The 24,814-nt window shown below is 38.1% G+C and overlaps 3 protein-coding genes across 4 annotated transcripts; 2 read left to right on the top strand and 1 right to left on the bottom strand.

Annotated features, from left to right (window-relative positions):
* Positions 1 to 1,504: 1,504 nt before the first annotated feature.
* On the top strand, positions 1,505 to 10,576 carry LOC127628696 (alpha-N-acetylgalactosaminide alpha-2,6-sialyltransferase 6-like). 2 transcript variants are annotated; one of them, XM_052105493.1, is made up of 6 exons: positions 1,505 to 1,609; positions 2,922 to 2,983; positions 3,217 to 3,414; positions 4,901 to 5,310; positions 5,397 to 5,504; positions 6,506 to 10,576. In XM_052105493.1, exons 2-6 carry the CDS (start codon positions 2,960 to 2,962, stop codon positions 6,690 to 6,692), a joined length of 927 nt encoding a protein of 308 aa, XP_051961453.1. In that variant the 5' UTR covers positions 1,505 to 1,609; positions 2,922 to 2,959; the 3' UTR covers positions 6,693 to 10,576. The 2 variants fall into 2 exon arrangements, with proteins under 2 accessions (XP_051961453.1, XP_051961454.1); XM_052105494.1 differs by lacking the exon at positions 1,505 to 1,609 and adding an exon at positions 1,667 to 1,763.
* A 1,943-nt stretch (positions 10,577 to 12,519) lies between these two features.
* Positions 12,520 to 19,510, bottom strand: spout1 (SPOUT domain containing methyltransferase 1). Its single transcript, XM_052105491.1, has 12 exons — positions 19,442 to 19,510; positions 19,210 to 19,249; positions 18,538 to 18,657; positions 18,283 to 18,442; positions 18,079 to 18,168; positions 17,924 to 17,973; positions 17,691 to 17,821; positions 16,115 to 16,187; positions 15,919 to 16,017; positions 14,556 to 14,658; positions 14,290 to 14,437; positions 12,520 to 12,873 (listed from the first exon to the last, which is right to left on the bottom strand). The coding sequence occupies exons 1-12, from the start codon at positions 19,475 to 19,477 to the stop codon at positions 12,799 to 12,801; spliced, it is 1,125 nt and encodes a 374-aa protein (XP_051961451.1). The 5' UTR covers positions 19,478 to 19,510; the 3' UTR covers positions 12,520 to 12,798.
* Positions 19,511 to 19,698: 188 nt separating this feature from the next.
* Positions 19,699 to 24,518, top strand: LOC127628697 (ribosome biogenesis protein NSA2 homolog). The gene is made up of 6 exons (XM_052105495.1): positions 19,699 to 19,862; positions 21,147 to 21,334; positions 21,712 to 21,862; positions 23,670 to 23,849; positions 23,936 to 24,128; positions 24,230 to 24,518. The coding sequence occupies exons 1-6, from the start codon at positions 19,860 to 19,862 to the stop codon at positions 24,295 to 24,297; spliced, it is 783 nt and encodes a 260-aa protein (XP_051961455.1). The 5' UTR covers positions 19,699 to 19,859; the 3' UTR covers positions 24,298 to 24,518.
* The last annotated feature ends 296 nt before the right edge of the window (positions 24,519 to 24,814 follow it).

Raw genomic sequence — 24,814 nt, forward strand, 5'->3', positions numbered from 1 at the left:
TGAAAACGTTTAAAACATTACAATATTACTATACTCAACATGTAATACTAATACATTCATACCACAGAACAATAAAAAAAATAATGATGTCTTTATTCTCTTAATTTGTACTTAATTTGCACTTTGGACAAAATTGTCTGCTAAATTACTAATATTATATTATATTAGTAATAATAATAAGTTCATGTCAATTTCCTTCGTTATGTATACTGGTATGGTGATTTCTTTTAATAATTTTTTTTTTTTTTATCTACTTAGATAACTAAATCCTTTATTTCCAAAAAGAAGAGTTACAATGTATGCAAAGAGGGATTTTATTTTATTCTATTTGTATTTTATTTAGCTAATAAAATATATTAAAATTTTATTAAATATAAATTGTATTAAATAGTAAACAGAAAGCACATTTTCATTTTATTTCTACTTTATTTATTAAATAGTAAGTAAAAAAAATTTGAATGAATTGTTTTATATTATTTTATAATATTTAGTTGAAACCGTGTTTCCATGTCGGAACGTAAATATCAGCGTGCCAAGCGAAAATGTGAGAATGCTAATCTTACAGATAACTATATTATTATCAATTGTTTAGTTGCTTTGCATATAATAATATATATTTACAGCTACCATAAATACAGCACATTGAAACCAAGAGAGTTTTATTGTTTATTCTTAGCGATGAACATATCTATGCATAATCAAAGCTGTATAATTGTGATAATTCTGTGATCATGTTTTGACCTGACTTGACCTGTGACCTGTGAAGCTGATGCTAAATTTTAGGCGAAAATCTGTTCTGTATCTGCTTATTTAAGGGGTGGCATGGTAACATGTGTTTTGCATTATAAAATAAAACATCCTGTGCCATTTATTTTAAAGATATATAGCCCAAACACACTTTTTAAGCACAATATTTCACAAAGAGAGGTTTGTAGGGTTTCAAATGATAAAGGATTTACAGTATTTTGGTACCTTCTGAAGATATATTTAATTCCATCTAAAATATATTAAATATAAAGTATGAAGTCATCATTATACTCATAACAAATTAACAAAATATAGGCTAGATAATATAACACTTCAATTATAAATAAATACAATTTAATAAATAATTATAAACCAGACTATATTTATATATACAGACCTATTTATTATGTATTTACTTTATGTATTATTAATATGTGAATATAAGGGAACTATAGTAGGCAAGGTCAGGACTCGGGGCAAAACCAAAATAAACTATAAACTAATAGCATGATATTAAAGAAATGTATTAGCCTATTTTTCGTATATCATTCAAAACATGCTTATAATTATATTCCAATATAATAATAAATGTATTTACTTTTTAAATGTACTTTGACGACGGTATGGCGCATCTATCGTGTGTTTCCTCTTCCACACCGCAAGCGAACTACACCAGCGCAGTTGGAGCGTTCTGATTGGTTGACTGGTTGCTGACGTCAGGCAGCTTCTTTCGGAAACGTTCGCGTCGCGTCGAAAGCGCATGCGCATGCGCACATCCTGCTCTGGCGGAGAGATTATAAAGCAACGGAATGACTGATGATGCTGCTGCTGCGCGGATCAAAAATCAAAACCTGATATATCAGTAAGAAGTGCGATCAACAAACACATTCTGCTTCTGAATACGTTTTATTCTAGAGATCAGACGCTTTATCCTGCTGACCGCGCCAGACCATCAACGGCTGTCGCAAATAGCTTTATGATGTGTGCACGTGTTTACATCAATGCAAATTCATAATGTATGTGTTTATATTGTTTTAAATGCACTGTGATGTGTTTATAAGTGATACTGTTATTCTGCTAAAATACAGGTCTGATAAAGCCTGCTGGTTTAAAGAGGCCTTGAGGTGTGACTGTCTGTTAGAGACAATATTTTTAAATGCATATATTAGGCTATATACACTATCATATACATATAGACAAATATATATATTCATATATTTACAAATTTTATATTTTTATTATTTACAAAAATATATTTACATAAATTATTTTCAAATTGTTGTGTTGCTCAGCTTAAAATATTGCCGCCTTTATTATTTATTAGTAATATTATTTAAAAATGTTTACATCTATATATATGAATCTCATAAAATCATGTCCAGGTCAAATTTCACCTGGAAAAATGTTTTATTCTAAAGTTCCCTAAAGTGATATCCTAATCAAATATCATAACTGTAATATAAAATTAGTTTTTTTATTTATAATAGTAAACAAATAGGCCTTCTGCCATGATTTATAAATGATTTACAATGTAAATATATCATTATTTTATTTTTGCAATACAGTAATGAGAATGAGCTTTTGTGTTTTATTCTCATGAAAAATGTGTATAAATACAAACATAATTTCTACAAGATAAATTAGTCATATATATATATATATATATATATATATATGCATTTATTTATTTAAATGTTTTTGAGGGGATGAAATATGACTCGGGATTGGTCTTTGCTGATAAAATTCCCTACTTTTTTTTTATTTATTTATATATATATATATATATATATATATATATATATATATATATATATATGTAATAACAGGTGTCATAATTTTAAGGTAATATAATGGTCATGTATTATTGGTGAATCAGACTAAAATATGAAGTTCTTGTGTGTGTCTGATGTAACAAGCTGTTTTTATTTGCCTGTTCATACTTCAACAGAGTCACATGACGTGTATCTGATGTCATGTAGATCTTATGGGAAATATGCTATGGGTTATTGTTTTAGTAGTATTAGTAATTTTGTAGTATAGGATTGATTAAGATTATTATAAACATACAGGCTAGCTAAAGAAGGGTTATATTATATGCCATAATCCTGTTTTAAGAAACAAAACAGAGCTGTAAATGGAGAGCATGGCAAACTGATCTCTCTCCTTGTTTCTAGGCATGATAAGTGAAACGTGATAGAAGGATAGCAGGAGAATGAGACTACGGATTGTAGATAAAGTAAGTCACGTTTTTTTAATCAGTAGTTTATTAGTACATTAAATAGATCTTCCACTTATCAGTGTACATTGTTAGCTCACCATTTTACATTTAACATAAAAATAAAAAATGGTGTTATCATTCACTCTCACTCTCTTGTTGTTCACTAACTGATAACATTGTCAGAGTTCTCTGTTTCTCTCTCTCTCTCTCTCTGTGTGTGTGTGTGTGTGTGTGTGTGTGTGTTTAATCAGCAATGGCAGCAGGGCCAGCGGATGGTGATCTATGGGGCGGTCTTTCTCATTACGACCCTCCTCATCCTCTACAGCTCCAACAGCTCAAACGAACTTTACATCCCCTTTAAAGTGAACAGCTTCCACCACGCCGTCAAACACACTAACCTTAAGAAATGGGCTGGGAAGGAGGGATACGTACCTGTTTATGGCAACAAGGTGATGTTTTAAAAATAACATTTAAGATGGAAAGATATACAGCAAGACGGACGGATAGATAGATCAACTGAACAAATTATAGAAAGATGGACAAACAGATAGACAGACAGACGGATGAACGGAGAGACAGACAGATATGTACATACTTAGACAAGCAGGCAGACAGACAGATAAAATGACAATGATAGACAGACAGACAGATAGATATGTACATACATAGACAAGCAGACAGACAGATACAATGACAGAATGATAGACAGACAGACAGATAGATATGTACATACTGTACATACATAGACAATCAGACAGATGAAATGACAGAATGATAGACAGACAGACAGATATGTAAATACATAGACAAGCAGGCAGACAGACAGACAGATAAAATGACAGAATGATAGACAGACAGATAGACAGACAGATATGTAAATACATAGACAAGCAGGCAGACAGACAGATACAATGACAGAATGATAGACAGACAGATAGACAGACAGATATGTAAATACATAGACAAGCAGACAGACAGACAGATAAAATGACAATGATAGACAGACAGATAGGTACATACTGTACATACATAGACAATCAGACAGATGAAATGACAGAATGATAGACAGACAGACAGATATGTAAATACATAGACAAGCAGGCAGACAGACAGACAGATAAAATGACAGAATGATAGACAGACAGATAGACAGACAGATATGTAAATACATAGACAAGCAGGCAGACAGACAGATACAATGACAGAATGATAGACAGACAGACAGATATATACATACACAGACAAGCAGACAGACAGACAGATAAAATGACAATGATAGACAGACAGAAAGACAGACAGGTAGATATGTACATACATAGACAAGCAGACAGACAGACAGATAAAATGACAATGATAGACAGACAGATAGGTACATACTGTACATACATAGACAATCAGACAGATGAAATGACAGAATGATAGACAGACAGACAGACAGATATGTACATACACAGACAAGCAGACAGACAGACAGATAAAATGACAATGATAGACAGACAGACAGGTACATACTGTACATACACAGACAGGCAGACAGACAGACAGACAGATAAAATGACAATGATAGACAGACAGATAGGTACATACTGTACATACATAGACAAGCAGACAGACAGACAGATAAAATGACAGAATGATAGACAGACAGACGGATGAACTGAGAGACAGACAGACAGACAGATAGATTTGTACATACATAGACAAGCAGGCAGACAGACAGATATGTAAATACATAGACAAGCAGGCAGACAGACAGACAGACAAAATGACAGAATGATAGACAGACAGATATGTACATACATAGACAAGCAGGCAGACAGACAGACAGACAGACAGACAGATATGTAAATACATAGACAAGCAGGCAGACAGACAGACAGACAGACAGACAGATGACTCTAATAAGTTGATCAGTTGTGTGTATTGTTGTTGTAGAGTATGACCCTACACTGTCACCGGTGTGCTTTGGTGACGAGCTCCAGTCACGTGTTGGGGACTCACGCAGGAGAGGAGATCGACCGCACTGAGTGTGTCATCCGAATGAACGATGCTCCAACAGCTGGATATGAATCAGACGTGGGGAACCGGACCAGTGTGCGCATCGTGGCTCATTCCAGTGTGTTCCGGGTCATTCGGAAACCTGCAGAGTTCCTCAATCGCTCGGAGAGCCCTGCCGTCATATTCTGGGGCCCGTCGTCAAAGATCGCACGAGAAGCGAAGGGAACCCTGTACCGGCTCATCCAGCGAGTCAGTATGACCTACAGTAACCTCTCGTTCTTTATCATCTCCCCCAGCAAAATGCTGAAGTTTGACACGCTCTTTCAGAAAGAGACCGGCCGTGACAGGTACACACATACACTGCTTCAAGTTATCTCTCAGAAAGGATTGTATTCATATTTGTCCTCACTACTATATGTGTCCTGTTGCACAGGAAAAAGTCGCAGTCCTGGTTGAGCACTGGCTGGTTCACCATGGTGATCGCCATTGAGATGTGTGACAACATAAAGGTGTATGGAATGGTGCCGCCCAATCACTGCGGGTAAGAGAAAATGGTCTGGCCAGTAAAAATGTCATTTAATGGTCAAATGTACATTTTGGAAATAGGATGAAGTAATTTTTATCCTGTCATGGTTATTCTGTAGACACCAAGGATACCCAAAAATACATATATTCTTGATTAACTGTGGTGTATACTGTAATTACTCATTACCCCACTTATAACAGGACTACTTACCAAATAAATTAATGTACATTAAATATTGATTTGTGTTGAAATTATATTATTAAATGACAAAAAAGAGACCACGGAGTCTCCAGAAACAGCTGAATGCAAACTCTGGATTGCTTCAGAGTTGTATTGGTGTTATATTTTGTCAATTCGGGATGTCCCGATACTGATACTTGTATTGGAATCGGGTCCGGTACTGCGCTCATGTGCTTTTCCCAATGCTCATAAAAACCAATATCATCTGACTTGTGAATGTCTTTTAGTAAAGTAAACATTCAGTGCACAAATCCAAATCACATTATGTCCTAGAGTGTTTATTAAACCAGAAAGGCTACAGTTTATTGAGATAAATATATAGTTTGCATGTGCTGCATGCTTCAAAGTGAACGTGTTAACAGATGCTGCCCGGGAGTTGGGACATGCGCCACACGTAATGAATAAGCGTGCACTTCTCCACACAATCCGTTTCTGTGCTAAGGTGTGCAGTTGCGTCGAGTGTGTACCTCCTCAAAATGTATATATGCCCATTTTAGCTATAGCAAATGGGGAAAACATAAGTGAAGTTTCACCCAATGCACAAATGTGCCTGGGCTAGTTCCTGGCAGGAACAACTTGGGACACCATTCCCCTATCGCGTGAAGTTTCAGTAAGAAAAAAACCTGGATATTGTATACATTTTTATATCTATCAACCTATAAATATTAAGCGTAGACATTAATGCGTTAAACGTCCCAGTCCTAATATATATATATATACAGTATAGAAGATAGAACGTGTAGTCTCTGATATTTTCTGAATTATTTCTCATGTAGGAAGCGTCCACAGCCCAAACGGATGCCCTATCACTATTACAAACCAAGGGGTCCGGATGAGTGTGTAATGTACCTGCAGAACGAGAGGGGGCGCCGTGGATCACATCATCGCTTCATAACAGAGAAACAGGTGTTCGCTCGCTGGGCTAAAAAGTACAACATCACTTACACCAACCCAACGTGGTGAGCAACACATCCAACATTGACACCAGTTTCACAAACCAAGGCTAGTTTCATATATCCAGCCTTGTGAGTTGGATCCAACATGGCGGCTTATTGTTGACCCCCCCAATCCAAAGTGGATGCAGTTTCACATGCATGGCCCATTTTAAACTGTTGAACAGAAACTGGTCCAATATGGCGGCTGGTTTCTCTCTTGTCTGGATAAGAAACTGAGCCAATATGGAGGCCAAGAATGGATGAATGGACCATTTTGGACAATGTTTTCCTTTAGAAGTCTTGAGAAAACAGGTTTGAAAAGATGACATATATCAAAGTCTTAAGAAGCATGGCATTTCTAAAAACATCTACATATTACTGCCATTACAATTTTTCACCCATAATGAATAATTTAATAGAGAATGGAGGCCTTTTTAGAACGACAAAGAGAGAGAAAATTATTTTTGTCAATTATTTGCCATTTTGCCAAATGGTAGATGAATTAACATATGAATGTGTCACTGAGCAGGAGCAGACTTCAGAAAATATGAATGGAAATTTTAAGAATTTTACAATATTTATAACTTATAATGAATATGATTTATTTTGTAAATAAGGACGATGTAAATTGTTGTTCAAAAAAGTATTTTTACATGTTTATATGGTGATAAAATGCCCAAAACAAGAATACATTGCAAAATAACACACATTTATAAATCATTTTAAATCATCGTTTTCAGATATACAGCTCCTTGTGTACTTTTGGGGTGGCATGAAAATGGATATTTCCTAACATTTCAGTGTTGTATACCTTTGCTCAGACCTTTATAAAGTCTGATCAGATCTCCACTAAAGTTCTAGAACATTGTATAATTCCATGTAATTCAATTCACCAACAAGCCTAAAAACGTACTATATTCATGCCCATATGCGTTCATAACAATGACAAACAAACTGTGTCGACAAATGTATAAGTGTTGAGGCCTTTAGATATATTATTATCATTTTTACCAGACAGTTTTAATGTTGATAAGTTTTACAACTTGAATTCTGTGGCTACAGCTGTTAGCGTGCGCGCGCACACACACACACAAAAATAAAGATCCCCCATTTAGCCTTAACAGACTGTAGGGGCAAGTGCTGTTAGCGAGCACCTATGAAGGCTGGAACGGTACACGAGGGGGTGGGTGGCCAGCACCACGCCCGACCGCCTTTGTCTCCCCAGTGGCGATGTCTTACACACCGCACCAGGTACTCATTTTAGGCTGAGTCGACCTAGGGGAGGCCCGGGACCGGTTCAGATAATCGTCACTGGTGTTGGCCATGAGTGGAATTTAACTCGGGTTGCCAGGTTCGTAGCGCAGCGCGCTAACCGCTACACCTACTACCGCCCCACCCACCCACCCACCCACACCCACTCTCTTAAAGGAATATTCCTGGTTTAATTAACCTTTATTTTTGCTCTTTTTTTTCTTAAAGGAGGGACGAGTCAAAATAAATAGTTGTGGTAATCAACATTATACCACAAATGCTGTCAATTGAGCTTAACTTGTATTGAACCCAGAATATTCCTTTAAATATCACGCTATGGCTTTTTTTGGTGTGTTTTAATATAACTATCGGAAATGCAGTGCTCTGATTGGACGACGCTGTTTATGGAACTGTGCTTTTATTGGAGAACTCAAGTTGTCGTTGGTAACGGTTCAGGTAGTGGTAGTCAAGGTAACCTCTATGTTTTGCCTTTGATTTGAAGACCTTTATATCCAGTGGTTGTCCTACTTGAAGAGCTGATTTGGGATCAGCAACAGTGTATGGATAAACACAACAGAATCACGTGGGTTACCCACAGTTATTTTGGTTCCGGGCGGCTCCATGATGATTTTAATCACCGCTGGACTGTTTTCTGATCTGTAAAAACTACCAGAACGAGTGATCCACACTGAGAACAACCACCATTTTAAATGTTAGTTGTAGTAAAAATGAGTTCAGGCAAAACTTGACATCGTTGCTGTCGTTGTTAACGTAACTTACCTCATCAACCAACTCTTTAAACTTGGACAGGTGAGATACTGTCAAAGCACGGTCATTGCATCACATTATTTACATGTATTCATTTGGCAGACGCTTTTATCCAAAGCGACTTACAAAAGAGGAAAACACTATAAGCTAATCGTCTTCAGGAGATAATGGTACGAAAAGTGCTGAAAAGAGCTTCATGGATGGAGTTGGGGAGGTCATTCCACCAACGTGGTACGATGAAGCCGAATGTCCGGGAAGGTGTTTTGGTGACTCTTTGTGTTGGTACAACAAGGCGACGTTCCTTAGCCGACCGCAGGCTTCTTGTGGGCGTGTAGCTCTGCAGAAATGATTTTAGGTATGTTGGAGCAGACCCAGTGACTGTTCTGTATGCCGCATCAGAGCCTTGAATTTGATACGTGCATCAACCGGCAGCCAGTGGACAATTTGCAGGGGTCTAATTGTGCATGCAGGGAGGCCTGCAAAGAGAGCGTTACAGTAGTCCAGTCTAGATATGACAAGATATGACAAGGGACTGAACGAGCAGTTGTGTGGCATGTTCAGAGAGGAAAGGTCTTATCTTCCTGATATTATAATGTAAATCTACATTATTGTGCATTATCCACTACAGGGCGGCTGTGGCTCAGGTGGTAGAGTGGGTCGGCTGCCAATCGCAGGGTTGGCAGTTCGATTCCCGGCCCATATGACTCCACATGCTGAAGTGTCCTTGGGCAAGACACTGAATCCCAAGTTGCTCCCAATGTATGGAATGTGTGTGTGAATGGGTGATTGGGACACAGTGTATTACATTTGGTAACCTCTAAGGTTACCAACGCAAGAAAACCTTGTTTACGTAAGATTTTAAATGATCGGGTTATTCTCTGCTTTCAACGTCAAAACGTAAACAGTCACAAAAAATTGGGCACATTGGATAAACCAACGAGAACGTTGGTAAAGCCGTTTACATGCAGTCCAAAATGGGGTGATGGACCTTATTCACGCCAGCGCCATCTTTGATTTTTAATGGGAACGATAAAGTGGCTGTGAGGGATTGACTTACCATCTCTACAATGGGCTGTACTGCAGTTTAAAGTGTTTTTGGATCGTTCCACGGACAAAACGTTGATAAAATATCGGTCCAAGGACAAAGCACTCCAGACAACATGAGTTTTGGAGAATCAAGACGTGATCTTGGAGCTTTATACCATTCGCGCCATTGTAGAGATGGTAAGTCAATCCCTCACAGCCTTGTTGTCACTCCCAATAAAAATCAAAGATGGCGCTAGCGTGAATAAGGTCTATGGGCAAAAATGTACATGTGCTAATCAGCGTTTGTTACAGGTCAGTTTTATTACCTCCCTGATAAAAACAAAACAAAAAACATTGAAGGCGCATAATAGTTGCTACACTGTGTAAAGCTTAATAAAGATTAAAAATAAAGAAATTGTCAAAACGGTAATTGATCGCAATTCAGCTAGCTCATATGACAGCATTTGTGGCAATGTTGATTACCACAAAAATTATTTCATCTTGTCCCAAAAAATTAAATCAATAAACTGGGTTACATTGAGGTGCTTATAATGGAAGTGAATGGGGCCAATCTTTAAACGTTACACCTTGTCTATACCGGCGACGCCCATTGACGCAAGGCAAGGCAACGGCTTGAGGCTTTCTACATTGGACGCATCAACCGTTTAATTTGTGTAGTAGCACCAGCAGCGCAAAATGGAACGGATCACCATTTATTGTCGCCACAAGGGTCGCCGCGTCCAGTGTAGACAGCATCATTGATTATAATGGGGTTCCATTACTTTTGACGCGGTGCACCACTCGGGTCCAGTGTAGACAGGTTCCAAGCCACAATCCGTAAACAATATGTGTGTTAAAATGATTTTAGTATGATAAAATCGCTTACTAACCTTTTCTGTTTAAAGTTATACAATTTTACAACTTCACTGCTGAGGCGAAGTAACACCACAAACTCTAAAACAACCAAAATGATGGACTGTGCGCCTATGCGCTATGGTTCAAGAATTCTGGGTAAGAGTTTTACCTATGAGGTTTTAGATCCTCAAATTTCTGCCCCAGACTATGTATATTGGGCGTTGGGACGGTTATTAAAGTAGGCGACAAACATACTAAAAGCTGGGTCCAAACTAGTGTAATGACTGGCAGACAGATCATTCTTAAAGGATGCAAGTCAAATGGCGCTCCCTCATTTCATGAATGGTTCACCGAATTGGGCAGGGTGGAGGCATTCGAAAAGATGTCATATAAGAGCTTTGCAAATTCAAAATAGATGCATATGGTAAGAAATGGGACATGATCCTTCTGGAAGGCTCTCGGTGAGGGCCATGTGGAGAGAACCCCATTTTTGCTCTCTCTCTCTCTCTCTCTATTGGTGTTTAGATGTGTATATTCAGGCTTGGACCTCAGGAATGGGGATGGGATGGGAGGGGGTAGGGAATTAAGGGGGATAATGGTTGACTCTGTGCATGTATATTTTGCTTTGTTCTGTGTTATGTTTGAGAATCAACCACTAACAAAATAAATCTTAAAAATAAAAAAAATGGCCACTTTTACTTCCATTATAAGTGACTCACTGTAACCTTGTTTTGTTGCTTCTTTTTATTTTAAAAGAAAATGAGGGGGTGAGACTAAATAAATTTGTGGTAATCAACATTATGCCACAAATGCTGTCGATTGAACTCAACTTGTATTGAACTCTGAATATTCCTATGAGAGAACTACATCAAAACCTGTGTCAAACATTAAGCATGAAATCTAGTAAATAGTAAAATGTCCGTTTGTTGTAAACATAAAAAAATAAAATAATAATTGGCCAGAATGTTGAGGTCCTCAGAGAAGTTACCTGGTTGTCTCCATTCATTTAGTCCTTTCAAATGAATCATCAGCTCTTTCCGGAAGGGGATTCTGGGTAATGGCCCCTCAGTGAAGAGGTCAGTGTTATTATCTGGGGCATTTTTAATGAGATTTGTATAGCCTCTTGATTCTGTTCATAGCTTAAAGGGATAGTTCACCCCAAAATTTTAATTCATAATTTTTTCACCCTCATGCCATCCCAGATGTGTGACTTTCTCTCTTCTGCAGAACACACACAAAGATTTTAAGAAGAATATCTCAGCTCTTTAGGTCCACACAATGCAAGTGAATGGTGACCAGAACTCAGAAGGTCCAAAAAGCACATAAAGCAGCATAAAAGTAATCCATAAGACTCCAGTGGTTTAATCCATGTCTTTAGAAGTGATGATAGGTGTGGGTCAATATTTAGAGATCAATATTTAATCTGTTTTTTTACTATAAATCTCCACCTTTGACCAACCCCGTCCAGTAGGTGGCTGATGTGAAAGTGAAAGTGTAGATTTACAGATAAAAAGGACTTAAATAATGATCTGTTTCTCACCCACACCCATCACATAACTTCTGAAGATATGGCTTTAAACACTGGAGTCTAATGGACTACTTTTAAGCTGCATTTATGTGCTTTTTGGAGCTTCAAAGCTCACTTTCATAGTATGGACCCACAGAGCTGAAATAACAGCTCTAAAAATCTTCATTTGTGTTCAGCTGAAGAAAGTCATACACATCTGGGATGGCATGAGGGCGAGTAAATTATAAGAGTATTTAAAGGTGAACTCTTTAAGTGTGAATGAATGGATTCTGTCATATGAGGAATGTACTATTATCATAATTATTACTCTGACTGCAGTGATATGACAGTATGATGATTGTTTTGCTGTGCTCGTCTCTCATTATGAATGTTCTTCACATGCCTGTATTCAATAAATGTAAAAGTTTGAAAACATAAGCTTGGGGTTCATGATTCATTTGTTTAATGTTCTAAACAATATTCATGGCAGTTCATTGAAACAGATATTTCATAGAAATGTAAATACAAAAAAAAAATGTGCATTGATAAAGAGCTCAAAAGCATTTTTCCTCTAAGTTTGTTATCTCAAAAACCATGTGTGTCTGCGTTATGAGTATACACTTGAAGAGTTCACTTCCTCTCGAAGGCCAATCTGTTACTGAACGTCAAACCGCTGAAAACAAAAGTCCTGTTCCAGACAGTCGCAGGGTAAATCTACTACCTGTAGTCATCCTTTAGACACTTCAGGGAATACCGCTGCTATTTTTGGCCTCAGTCCTGATAGAGAGATCAATATGGCTTCCTGTAACACAGAAATATCAAACATGTAATGAAATAGATGACCGTTACCAGTTAAACAGGAAGAGAACATGAGCTTTGCATTTTTATTTAAATTTTGTCCTTTTCTTCTTCTCTTAGGGCGTCACTCTGACGGTCAAAGTCTATTTTTATCCCTAAGCTTAAATTATATATTTTTGGACTTCCCAAGCACAAGTCTGGTGAAACCAAGGAGTTCCAGAGGGTGAAACTTCTAGCGGTCAATCAACATTTGCGCTAAAACGAGATTTTTCAACTTGGATGGAAATGATCATTAGATCAGAACATTTGAAAATGTGCATATATACAGTTGAAGTCAGAAGTTTACATACACTTAGGTTGAAGTCATTAAAACACATTTTTTAAGCACTCCACAGATTTAATAAGAGCGAACTATAGTTTTGGCAAGTCGTTTAGGACATCTACTTTGTGCATGACACGAGTACATTTTACAACAATTGTTTACAGACCGATTGTGTCACTTTTAATTGACTATATCACAATTCCAGTGGCTCAGAAGTTTACATACAGTAAGTTCAGGAAGGAGACGCATTCTGTCTCCTAGAGATGAATGTAGTTTGGTGTAAAAAGTGCAAATCAATCCGAGAACAACAGCAAAGGATCTTGTGAAGATGCTGGAGGAAACAGGTAGATGAGTATCTAGATCTACAGCAAAGCAAGTCCTATATCAACATAACCTGAAAGGCTGCTCAGCAAGGAAGAAGCCACTGCTCCAAAACCATCAAAAAAAGTCAGACTACAGTTCGCAAGTGCACATGGGGACAAAGATCTTACTTTTGGAGAAATTTTCTCTGGTCTGATGAAACAAATATGGAACTTCTTGGCCATAATGACCATTGTTATGTTTGGAGGATAAAGGGTGAGGCTGGCGAGCCGAAGAACATCATCCCAACCGTGAAGCATGGCGGTGCAGTATCATGTTGTGGGAGTGCTTTGCTGCAGGAGGGACTGGTGCACTTCACAAAATAGATGACATTATGAGGAAGGAATGTTATGTGTATATATTGAAGCAACATCTCAAGACATCAGACAGGAAGTTAAAGCTCGTTCGCAAATGGGTCTTCCAAATGGACACATCTTAATACTATACCAGGCAATATATAGGACGCGCACACACACACACAGAGAGACAGAGACAGACAGACAGAGTGTGTCAAAAAAGTCTGATGCACTAGGTTCAAATGTTTCTATCTGTCAAAATGACGGACAGCGCTTGAAATAATCTCAATGTTTGAAAACAAATCGGTAAATGCCAGAGAATTTGTGGTTAGCGCAACCCCTGGTATCACAGTAAATGTATTATTCCCAAACGTAACAACGTTATGCTTTTAAACACTGTTTTTTCCATTTCTGTAATGCTCATTCTTGCTCTCTGTCCTACCTCAGTGCGAATGGTGCGACTGCCCTGCACTGGACAGGTGTTGAGGTAAAGGTCAAAGAGCACGCTGGGGTCAGTGACATCCAGATTATCATCTGCGTCAACACTCGCCTCCAAACCCTGAACACCACCAAACACCACCAACATGTGCCTGAGAGAGAGAGAGAGAGAGATTTTCATTTCTCTTCCAGTCCAAACAAGAAACAATCATAACACACTAAATTCAAAATAAAGAACATTTGCAGTAAAAAATAAGATGCACAACTCACTTGAATGGAGACAGAGAGATCTCATCTGCGCTTTTTCCTCTCTCTGATGTACCAACGGTCAGGTCATACCCCTCTTTATAAGGACACTCTGTGAACACAGCGCCTAAACACACACACACACACACACACACACACAGAGAGAGAGAGAGAGCTGTTATATAAAGAAACAGTTCATCCAAGAATGATAATGGAGGCACGCAGTTATACGTCCTTTTCTCTCTTGTCCCCTAAAAGGCCATGGCTGGACATCCTCATCTGCCTCCAGCAGCTTGGTACTGAATAATTTGTACACATTTTGTTCACTTTTAAATGTAAATCTGCGGTGTAAGACTACAAATACAGAGAAGATGATTTGTGAGGTAAAGATTGCTTTAAAAGTATACTATTGTGCATGATCCGATCTTCCATACCCGCTGTGTCACTATCAAAAGAGCACGCACGCACCGACAAATTCTGAAACTTACTGAGATTTACCTGAAACAAACTAACTCTGAAACATGACCTTCTCCGGAGCAGGTTATAGTCAGAGAGTAAGTTGCTATGGCTACGAACATCCCCTGAAAGTGACCTCAGTTTTTGGAACCGAAAGTTGAGGTTATCCACTTTGTGTAAATTTACAAGCCTGCATCTGGAATACCCCCCCGAAACGAAACGATCGGCTTAGATGTAAAAACAGACCAAAAACTCAGTCCTCCAGCTCTTAAAATCCAGTTCTCGTTGCATGTTTAGGAGAGAAGCTTGTTCACATGTCCTCGCGTTTGTCGCATGCACAGAGCACTGAACACAAACCAGACAGTGTTGCCAGGTTCAAGGTTTTCGCGACCAGTTGGGCTATTTTGAAACTGTAGATACAAGATGATATGATGGATTTAACCCTTTTAGACCCTTTGAGGTTGAGTTTTGGGATGCTTTTAAAATGCACTGTTGCCAAAAGGTTTATGATAAACCTTAGAAAATAAAAATGCAACATGTAATTTATGTATAATGATTATGGGAGGGCATGGCAACCAGTTGCAGTGTCAAAAAAATCACCGTCTTGAATACTGTACTATGTTCCAATTGGGCCAGAGGTTGAAATTTATAGTGAATATGGACTAAAATTTTCTGTTTCTCTCACACAAAGTGATTATATCGGTTCAGAAGACATAGATTAAACAACTCGAGTCATATGAATTACTTTTATTCTGCCTTTATGTGCTTTTTGGAGCTTGAACGTTTTGGAACCCAATAACTTGCGTTGTATGGAGAAAAACACATTTTCTTAAAACCTATTCCTATGTTGAATTGACCTTCATTTTATTAGCTGCTGATGAATAAGTGATGAAAATTGGGGAAGATAGATGAATAAATGAGAAGAACTCACTAAGACAGGAAGCCAGACGCACGCTGTAACCCCAGTACAGCCCCCCCTCTGTCCTCGGGACATGAGGAGCCACAACTGCACCTTTACGCACTTTACTCTCTGAAACACACACATGCACACAGTGTTCAGAGAAATGTCAAGGTCCAGCTTACTGCTGTGCTAACGGTGTAGAAATGCATGTGTGGAGTTTGTTTACCTTTGTTTTGGCTCTTGTTGAGCTGTACAGTGACTCTCAGTCCGGCTTGTAGCTGTTTATCAATCTGAACTTCCTGTGCACAGAATAAACAGACTCCGGTCACTTACTGTTCAGTAAAAGACAGGTAATGTTTCTGACGTTCTGTCATTCTTTTTCCTTTCTATCCACCTCTCTATCTATCTATATTTTAAGTCAGAAGTTTACATACACCTTAGCCTTTAAATTGTTTTGGGTCCAATGTTTTTTGTATCCTTCCACAAGCTTCTCACAATAAGTTGCTGGAATTTCGTCCCATTCCTCCAGACAGAACTGGTGTAACGGGGTCAGGTTTGTAGACCTCCTTGATCGCACATGCTTTTTAAGCGATCGGATTGAGGTCAGGGCTTTGTGATGGTCACTCCAATACCTTGACTTTGTTGTCCTTGAGCCATTTTGCCACAACTTTGGAGGTATGCTTGGGGTCATTGTCCATTTGGAAGACCCATTTGTGACCGAGCTTTAACTTCCTGGCTTATGTCTTGAGATGTTGCTTCAATATATCCACATAATTTTCCTTCCTCATGATGTCATCTATTTTGTGAAGTGCACCAGTCCCTCCTGCAGCAAAGCACCCCCACAACATAATGCTGCCACCCCCATGCTTCACAGTTGGGATGGTGTTCTTCAGCTTACAAGCCTCACCCTTTTCCCTCCAAACATAGCGATGGTCATTATGGCCAAACACTTCAATTTTTGTTTCATCGCACCAGTGGACATTTCTCCAAAAAGTAAGATCTTTGTCCCCATGTGCACTTGCGAACTGTAGTCTGGCTTTTTTATGGTGGTTTTGGAGCAGTGGCTTCTTCCTTGCTGAGCAGCCTTTCAGGTTATGTTGATATAGGACTCGTTTTGCTGTGGATCTAGATACTTGTCTACCGGTTTCCTCCAGCATCTTCACAAGATCCTTTGCTGCTGTTCTGGGATTGATTTGCACTTTTCGCACCAAACTACGTTCATCTCTAGGAGACAGAATGCGTCTCTTTCCTGAGCGGTATGATGGCTGCATGGTCACATGGTGTTTATACTTGTGTGCTATTGTTTGTACAGATGAACGTGATACCATCAGGCGTTTGGAAATTGCTCCCAAGGGTGAACCAGACTTGTGGAGGTCCACAATTTTTTTTCTGAGGTCTTGACTGATTTCTTTTGATTTTCCACTGATGTCAAGCAAAGAGGCACTGAGTTTGAAAGTAGGCCTTAAAATACTAATTGTCTAAAAGCTTGACATCATTTTCTGGAATTTTCCAAGCTGCTTAAAGGCACAGTTAACTTAGTGTATGTAAACTTCTGACCCACTGGAATTGTGATATAGTCAATTAAATGTGAAACAATCTGTCTGTTAACAATTGCTGGAAGAATTACTTGTGTCATGCACAAAGTAGATGACCTAAACAACTAATATTAAATCTGTGGAGTGGTTAAAAGAATGAGTTTAAATGACTTCAACCTAAGTGTATGTAAACTTCTGACTTCAACTCTATCCATCTATTTATCTATATGTTTTTATCTATCTGTCTGTCTATAGTTAAAGACACACCTTCATCATCCCACAGTTTACAAATGACCCTTTTCCCTGTTTGCTTGGCCGATCAAGTACCACCCCCTCACGAAACTCCGCCTCCTCATCCATGCGCATGTGGTGAGGGCTGTCCAGAGGATTCAACAGACCTTAACACACACACACACACACACACACACATAATAATTTTGCAGGCATGCAACTCTAAACATTACATTTTAAATAAAGTATTCAACCTCTGTCATACTCACCAGCAAACTGCAGGTCTTGATGCTTTGGGAAGAAAGATTTGCGCAGATATCTGCACACAATGTAGATCTTAAACGTATTGCTGTTTTCTACAAATTCTCATAACATTGGACATACATTTATAATAACTGTATATTTTCCTTGTGACAGCACTCACTGTGGACATTCGAGGTACTGCAAGATCCGTGCGAGCTGAACGCAGGCCTGGCCTTTCTTACCAACACCTTTGAACTCCCCCTCAACACTTCTGAAATATGACAAAAATTAAACATACTTTTAAGATCTTTTTAACATCAGAGGCAAATTTACAATGTCACTATCTCATAATCAGAGACAAAAATGATCAGAAGTAGCCGCTCACTTTGTGTCCTCTCCATGCTCATCAAATATGACGACCTCATCCACACAGAACACGGCACATGCCCGAGCGATCTGACCTGCCAGGTACGTACGCAGCTCTGGCGACTGCGCATTATCCATCACTGATCCAGGCAGAGCCACACTCAATGTGTACGCACGACCTGACAGGAGAAATAATAGTTACAAAAAAGCAAGGCTTTACTCATATATTGTACTTCAGTAACGCACATAAAAAAGGCTTGGTGTGTTGTCTGACCTTTACTTTCTTTTTGTTCCTGTGGAATCTGTTGTTGATTCTCCTCCTCTTTCTTCTGTTTCTGTTTCTCTAGCTGCTGAATCAGTCGGCTCTCTTTCCGTCGTCTCTTCTCCTCTTTTTCTGAGGATGAAAACACAGACATCAGCCATAAAATCAACACACTGTGAGAGGAGTTTAACATCATTATCAGTATGCGGTTTCAACTTTTAAAGGCTTATATATGCACAAAGACATTTCTTTGATGTTGTTTTACAAAGAGCAGGCCTGCAGTAACTGACATTTAGGGTTTACTGAATTCCTGAAAACCTTCTTATAGGAAATGTAAAATTATATCATGATTATGTGAAGCATAGAGCAAAAACTGGCGTACGACAGTCCTAATGATTTTGATTAATGCTTTTTAAAATGTTATTATTGTTTAGATTAGCTCTGGTTTGTTGTGATTCCAGCCATATGCAAGCATACAGTAGGATGAAACATTTCGGCAGGTAACTGTGAATTACATACAATTCTTGTAAACAATGACTGTCAATCAAAACATACTGTGCTGTGTATAAAGTATTTATTATTATTTTTTCATCATTGACAGAATCATGATTTAATACACAATCTACAATGAACACACTGTAAACAATAAATATAAATACATATTAATATTTTTAAATCACTCACTTTTTGCTTTCCATTTTCGCCAGTCTACTTTCTCCTCACCCTAAATTGGAAATATTATAAACACAAGGTAATTTGCTGTGCCAATTGTAGTCCATAAATGTGAAAGCAGGTAACAACGTACAACAAATAAGACACAAAATCAATACAACAACATTTTAAAGAGGGCTCATTGTTTATTTTTAAACTACATAAGAGCACATAAATATGGAATACAATATTAAAGAGTTCAAACCGCTTTATTTATCTTCACTGGAGGTTCATCGGCCATGCTGTTCACACTGTGTTTCACCTGTAATGATCCTCGTGGAAACAAACTGCCGGCATATTTCGTTCCTAGCATTTCTCAGAATTACGATTTTATTTAAACAACGGACATAAATTCACATATTTCTAAACAAATATTTCTCATATTTATTCAAGACAATTGTTGCTGTCTGCTTTACTCAAACGGGCGACGGTTTGCAGATGTTTTCCTTTTGTTTAAAGTGTTTCAGACGGACGGGTTTTCCGGGCGCGCTTCCTCTTAAGAACAGGCTCTGAGTGAACAACATCGCGAGCTCGAGCCTCAAATAAAAACATCAACATATCAGAAATAACATCAGCTAATAAAACCAGAAACCTGTGAAGATAACAACACAACATATATCATCATGGTAAGAAGATAAATACTGTCGGTGTCGTTTAATGTGTTTGTTTAGCGCGAGTCTGACATGTGGTTGGTTGGTTGGTTGGTGTGTGTGTGTGTGTGTGTGTGTGTGTGTGTGTGTGTGTGTGTGTGTGTGTGTGTGTGTGTGTGTGTGTGGGGGGGGGCTGTGTATGTGTGGCTGTGTATGTGTGTTGATATTGTCTCATAAGTAACAAAGAAATAAAATCTTAATTTCCGTTAAACACCACTCATACAAAAAATTACCTTGTTTTGAAGTAACTATTTTAATTTCTGAAATAAGATGTTTTTATCATATATTAAATCACCTATTGAAGGAGTGAGGGAACTTTCTGAAATTAAAAATGGTAACATATATATTATTGTCATTGCAAAAAGACGAATGATGTTGAACATGGAAAAGCATATTATAAATGTTTATATCTGGCATTTTATTTACACTTATATTAGAAGTCGACTGATAGTGGATTTTACTGATACCAATAATAACTAATGTTGTGGAAAAGGCAGATAACCGATTAATTGGCCAATAGTTTTTAAAATCGATTTAAAATAGTAAAAAGTCTGAACTATGACGGGCACAGACACAGAGGCTACAAGAGAACAAAATGAATAAAATCCCAGATTCAGTTTATTATTCAACCAAAATCCCAATAATAACCAGAAAAAAAAATACAGATTTGGTAGATAACTTTTAACCGTAAACACAAAATAAATAAGTTTCCTTATTTTAGGACTATGGAGTATTTACTTAATTAAGCCAATTTATAGCCTAAATATTCATTTAAGATTAAGGATTTAGTTTGTACAGTAAAATATTTCACCAGATGAGTTATTTGTGAAGCTGGAGACACAATGAAAAAAATAAAATAATTATCAACTATTGACTTTAATTTTTGCTGATAACCGATAACTTAAAAAAGCTACTCTCGGCACCAATTAGTCAATAAAATAGATTTATTGGTCTACCTCTAATATATATGTTTAACCACAATCATGTTCCATTTAATCACCTGTGTAATGTAGCCAAACGTTAATCATCAGTTCAGTTATCAAATAAATTTATTGTCAGATTTTCCGTTATTATTACATAGCTCTTTAGCATTCTTGATTTTGATTGGTCAATCATAATAAAGTATGCAAATATACAGTCAGCTGATTATTGTCACAAGACCCCAGTTAATTTTAAAGACGATTAAACGTATATTATCCCACTTATTCATATAGTTCTCAGAAGCAGTTTACAGCTTAACTGTCATGTGTCTACCCACAGCCTCAGAACGAGCACATCGAGTTACACCGTAAGCGTCATGGATACCGTCTGGACCACCACGAGAAGAAGAGGAAGAAGGAGAGCCGTGAGGCACACGAGCGCTCGCACAAAGCCAGAAAGATGATCGGCCTCAAAGCCAAACTCTACCACAAACAGAGACATGCAGAAAAGATCCAGATGAAGAAGACGTGAGTATACCTGTTGCTATGGAAACAAACATATGGAAACGGCCCATAGCGATGCAGCCTTCCATCCTACCACATCTACCAGCTGTACTTTGCTTTAGTTTGGTTAAAGTAAACATGAAATAAAAATGGACCATTTTTATTGTCGTAAAACATGCTTTTGGTCTTACTGTGAAAGATTCATCAGTGCACGTTATTGACCCCACCTGTCAGTCAATTCACCATCAATTTAAGTTCTACTGTTTCACTTGGAAATGCATCCTATAATGTTAGTAAAATGAATTGCAAAGTGTCATTTTATGTTGACTTCAAATTCTAGGCAAACAAAATCTACTTGGTTTTGCTAAACTGTTACATGTTTATTTATGCCTGTATTACAGCATTAAGATGCATGAACAGAGGAAGAGCAAACAGAAAGATGATGACAAGACACCAGAAGGGGCAGTGCCAGCTTACCTGCTGGATAGAGAGGGCCAAACGCGTGCCAAAGTTCTCTCCAACATGATCAAACAGAAAAGGAAGGAAAAGGCTGTAAGTATCCAAACACATGAGATTGATGCTTCTGTTGTGCCCAAGTAAACTTCTGTCAGAGCTGTTTGGTGCAATTATTAGATTCTTGCACCATATATTTGTTTATTGGAGACTGAAAATGCTTGCTCTATCTGTTCATGACGTTGAAATGAATGGTGGAAACTTGTAGTCATGTTTTTGTGTGTACAAAACCTAGATTTCGCCCAGTCTGGGATGACATTATGCTGTTGGGATGTGTAAAAGATTTATGATGATGAAATCTGTCCTAGCTACAGTTAAAGTCAGAAGTTTACATACACTTATGTGGAAGTCATTAAAACTAATTATTTAACCACGGACATCTACTTTGTGCATGACACAAGTAATTTTTCCAACAATTGTTTACAGACCGATTGTGTCACTTTTAATTGACTATATCACCATTCCAGTGGGTCAGAAGTTTACATACACTAAGTTAACTGTGCCTTTAAGCTGCTTGGAAAATTCCAGAAAATTACGTCAAGCTTTTAGACAATTAGCCAGTTAGCTTCTGATAGGCTGATTGGAGGCATACCTTCAAACTCAGTGCCTCTTTGCTTGACATCATGGGAAAATCAAAGGAAATCAGACAAAACCTCAGAAAGAACTTGTGGCCCTCCACAAGTCTGGTTCATCCTTGGGAGCAATTTCCAAATGCCTGAAAATACCTCATTCATCTGTACAAACAATAGTACACATGTAAAAAACCATGGGACCACTCTGGATGGAGTTGCATTCTGTCTCCTAGAGATGAACGTAGTTTGGTGCGAAAAGTGCAAATCAATCCCAGAACAACAGCAAAGGACCTTGTGAAGATGCTGGAGGAAACAGGTAGACGAGTATCTAGATCCACAGCAAAACGAGTCCTATATCAACATAACCTGAAAGGCTGCTCAGCAAGGAAGAAGCCACTGCTCCAAAACCACCATAAAAAAGCCAGACTACAGTTTGCAAGTGCACATGGGGACAAAGATCTTACTTTTTGGAGAAATGTAAACAAAAATGTAACCGTTTGGCCATAATGACCATTGTTATGTTTGGAGGACAAAGGGTGAGGCTTGTGAGCTGAAGAACACCATCCCAACTGTGAAGCATGGCGGTGCAGCATCATGTTGTGGGGGTGTTTGCTGCAGGAGGGACTGGTGCACTTCACAAAATAGATGACATCATGAGGAAGGAAAATGATGTGGATATATTGAAGCAGCATCTCAAGACATCAGCCAGGAAGTTAAAGCACAGTTGCAAATGGGTCTTCCAAATGGACAATGACCCCAAGCATACCTCCAAAGTTGTGGCAAAATGGCTCAAGGATAACAAAGTCAAGGTATTGGAGTGGCCATCAAAAAGCCCTGACCTCAATCCAAGGAGGCCTACAAACTTGACTCAGTTACACCAGTTCTGTCTGGAGGAACGGGACAACATTCCAGCAACTTATTGTGAGAAGCTTGTGGAAGGATCCCAAAACATTTGACCCAAGTTAAACAATTTAAAGGCAATGCTACCAAATACTAACAAAGTGTATGTAAACTTCTGACCCACTGGGAATGTGATGAAAGAAATAAAATCTGAAATAAATAATTCTCTCAACTATTATTCTGACATTTCACATTCTTAAAATAAAGTAGAGATCCAAACTGACCTAAGACCGGGAATGTTTTCTACGATTAAATGTCAGGAGTTTAAATGTATTTGGCTAACGTTTAAAACTACTGACTTCAACGGTATGTGTTGTGAATTTAGGAAATCTGTCAAATCCACTAAATATAAGTTTTGTTATTTGTCTCTTTAGGGTAAGTGGGAGGTGCCTCTTCCGAAGGTCCGAGCTCAGGGCGAGACGGAAGTCCTTAAAGTCATCCGAACTGGAAAGAGACAGAAAAAAGCCTGGAAGAGAATGGTGACCAAAGTGTGTTTCGTGGGAGACGGTTTCACACGCAAACCGCCCAAATATGAACGTTTCATCAGACCCATGGTAAAATATCACAGTGCTTTGCATTCTTCTTCTGTTTATTAAAGCAGTTATGAGTGAAAATGCCTGACGTAAGCATCTATATTCAGGGTTTGAGGTTTAAAAAAGCGCACGTCACTCATCCAGAACTAAAGGCCACGTTCTGTTTGCCCATCTTGGGGGTGAAGAAGAACCCCTCGTCCTCTTTATACACCACTCTGGGGGTCATCACTAAGGGAACAGTCATTGAGGTCAACGTCAGCGAACTCGGATTGGTCACACAGGGCGGAAAGGTCATCTGGGGTAAGTGACTGATTGGCTGATGAATTGAACTTGATTTTTATTGCAATGCTATAAAAAAACATCTCTTTTTACAATGAGTATGTAACTTCATCTTGTTTCAGGGAAATATGCCCAGGTGACGAATAACCCAGAAAACGATGGCTGCATTAACGCTGTGTTGCTGGTATAATGGAAATTAAATGTTTAAAGTTGAACTGTACAGCCGGGATCAGCGCTTCTGTGGATTTCTGTTTTCATCCTCAAAGGAAATGTAATAGTTCGGTAAAGGACATGATTTGGAGACAGCTGACCATTTGCCCTGTAATGAACTTTCACCTCTGGACCAACACTCACAAGAACACGTGCTGTTTATTTTCAAATAAATAAATAAATAAACAAACAAAGGACTGAGATGTTCAAGTGTTACGAACATTTGGTTTTACTTTAAAACGAATCAAAATGAGATTCAAACAAATGTTAAACTAGTAACTGACTTATTTGTCATTTTAAACATTGCTTTTTGAAGTTGGAAAAAATAGGCTAAATATTAAATAAATAAACACAAATTTAAGTATCATTGACAAACAATTATGCCCAAAAACACTACAATGATCATTTACTTGACATCATACAAAATATGTCAAATTACTAAAAGATTAAGGGATTAATCAATACAATGTTTCATCTCTGTCTTAAATAATAAAATA

The sequence above is a fragment of the Xyrauchen texanus genome, chromosome 35, assembly GCF_025860055.1.
Source record: "Xyrauchen texanus isolate HMW12.3.18 chromosome 35, RBS_HiC_50CHRs, whole genome shotgun sequence".
In the NCBI taxonomy this organism is placed as follows: domain Eukaryota; kingdom Metazoa; phylum Chordata; class Actinopteri; order Cypriniformes; family Catostomidae; genus Xyrauchen; species Xyrauchen texanus.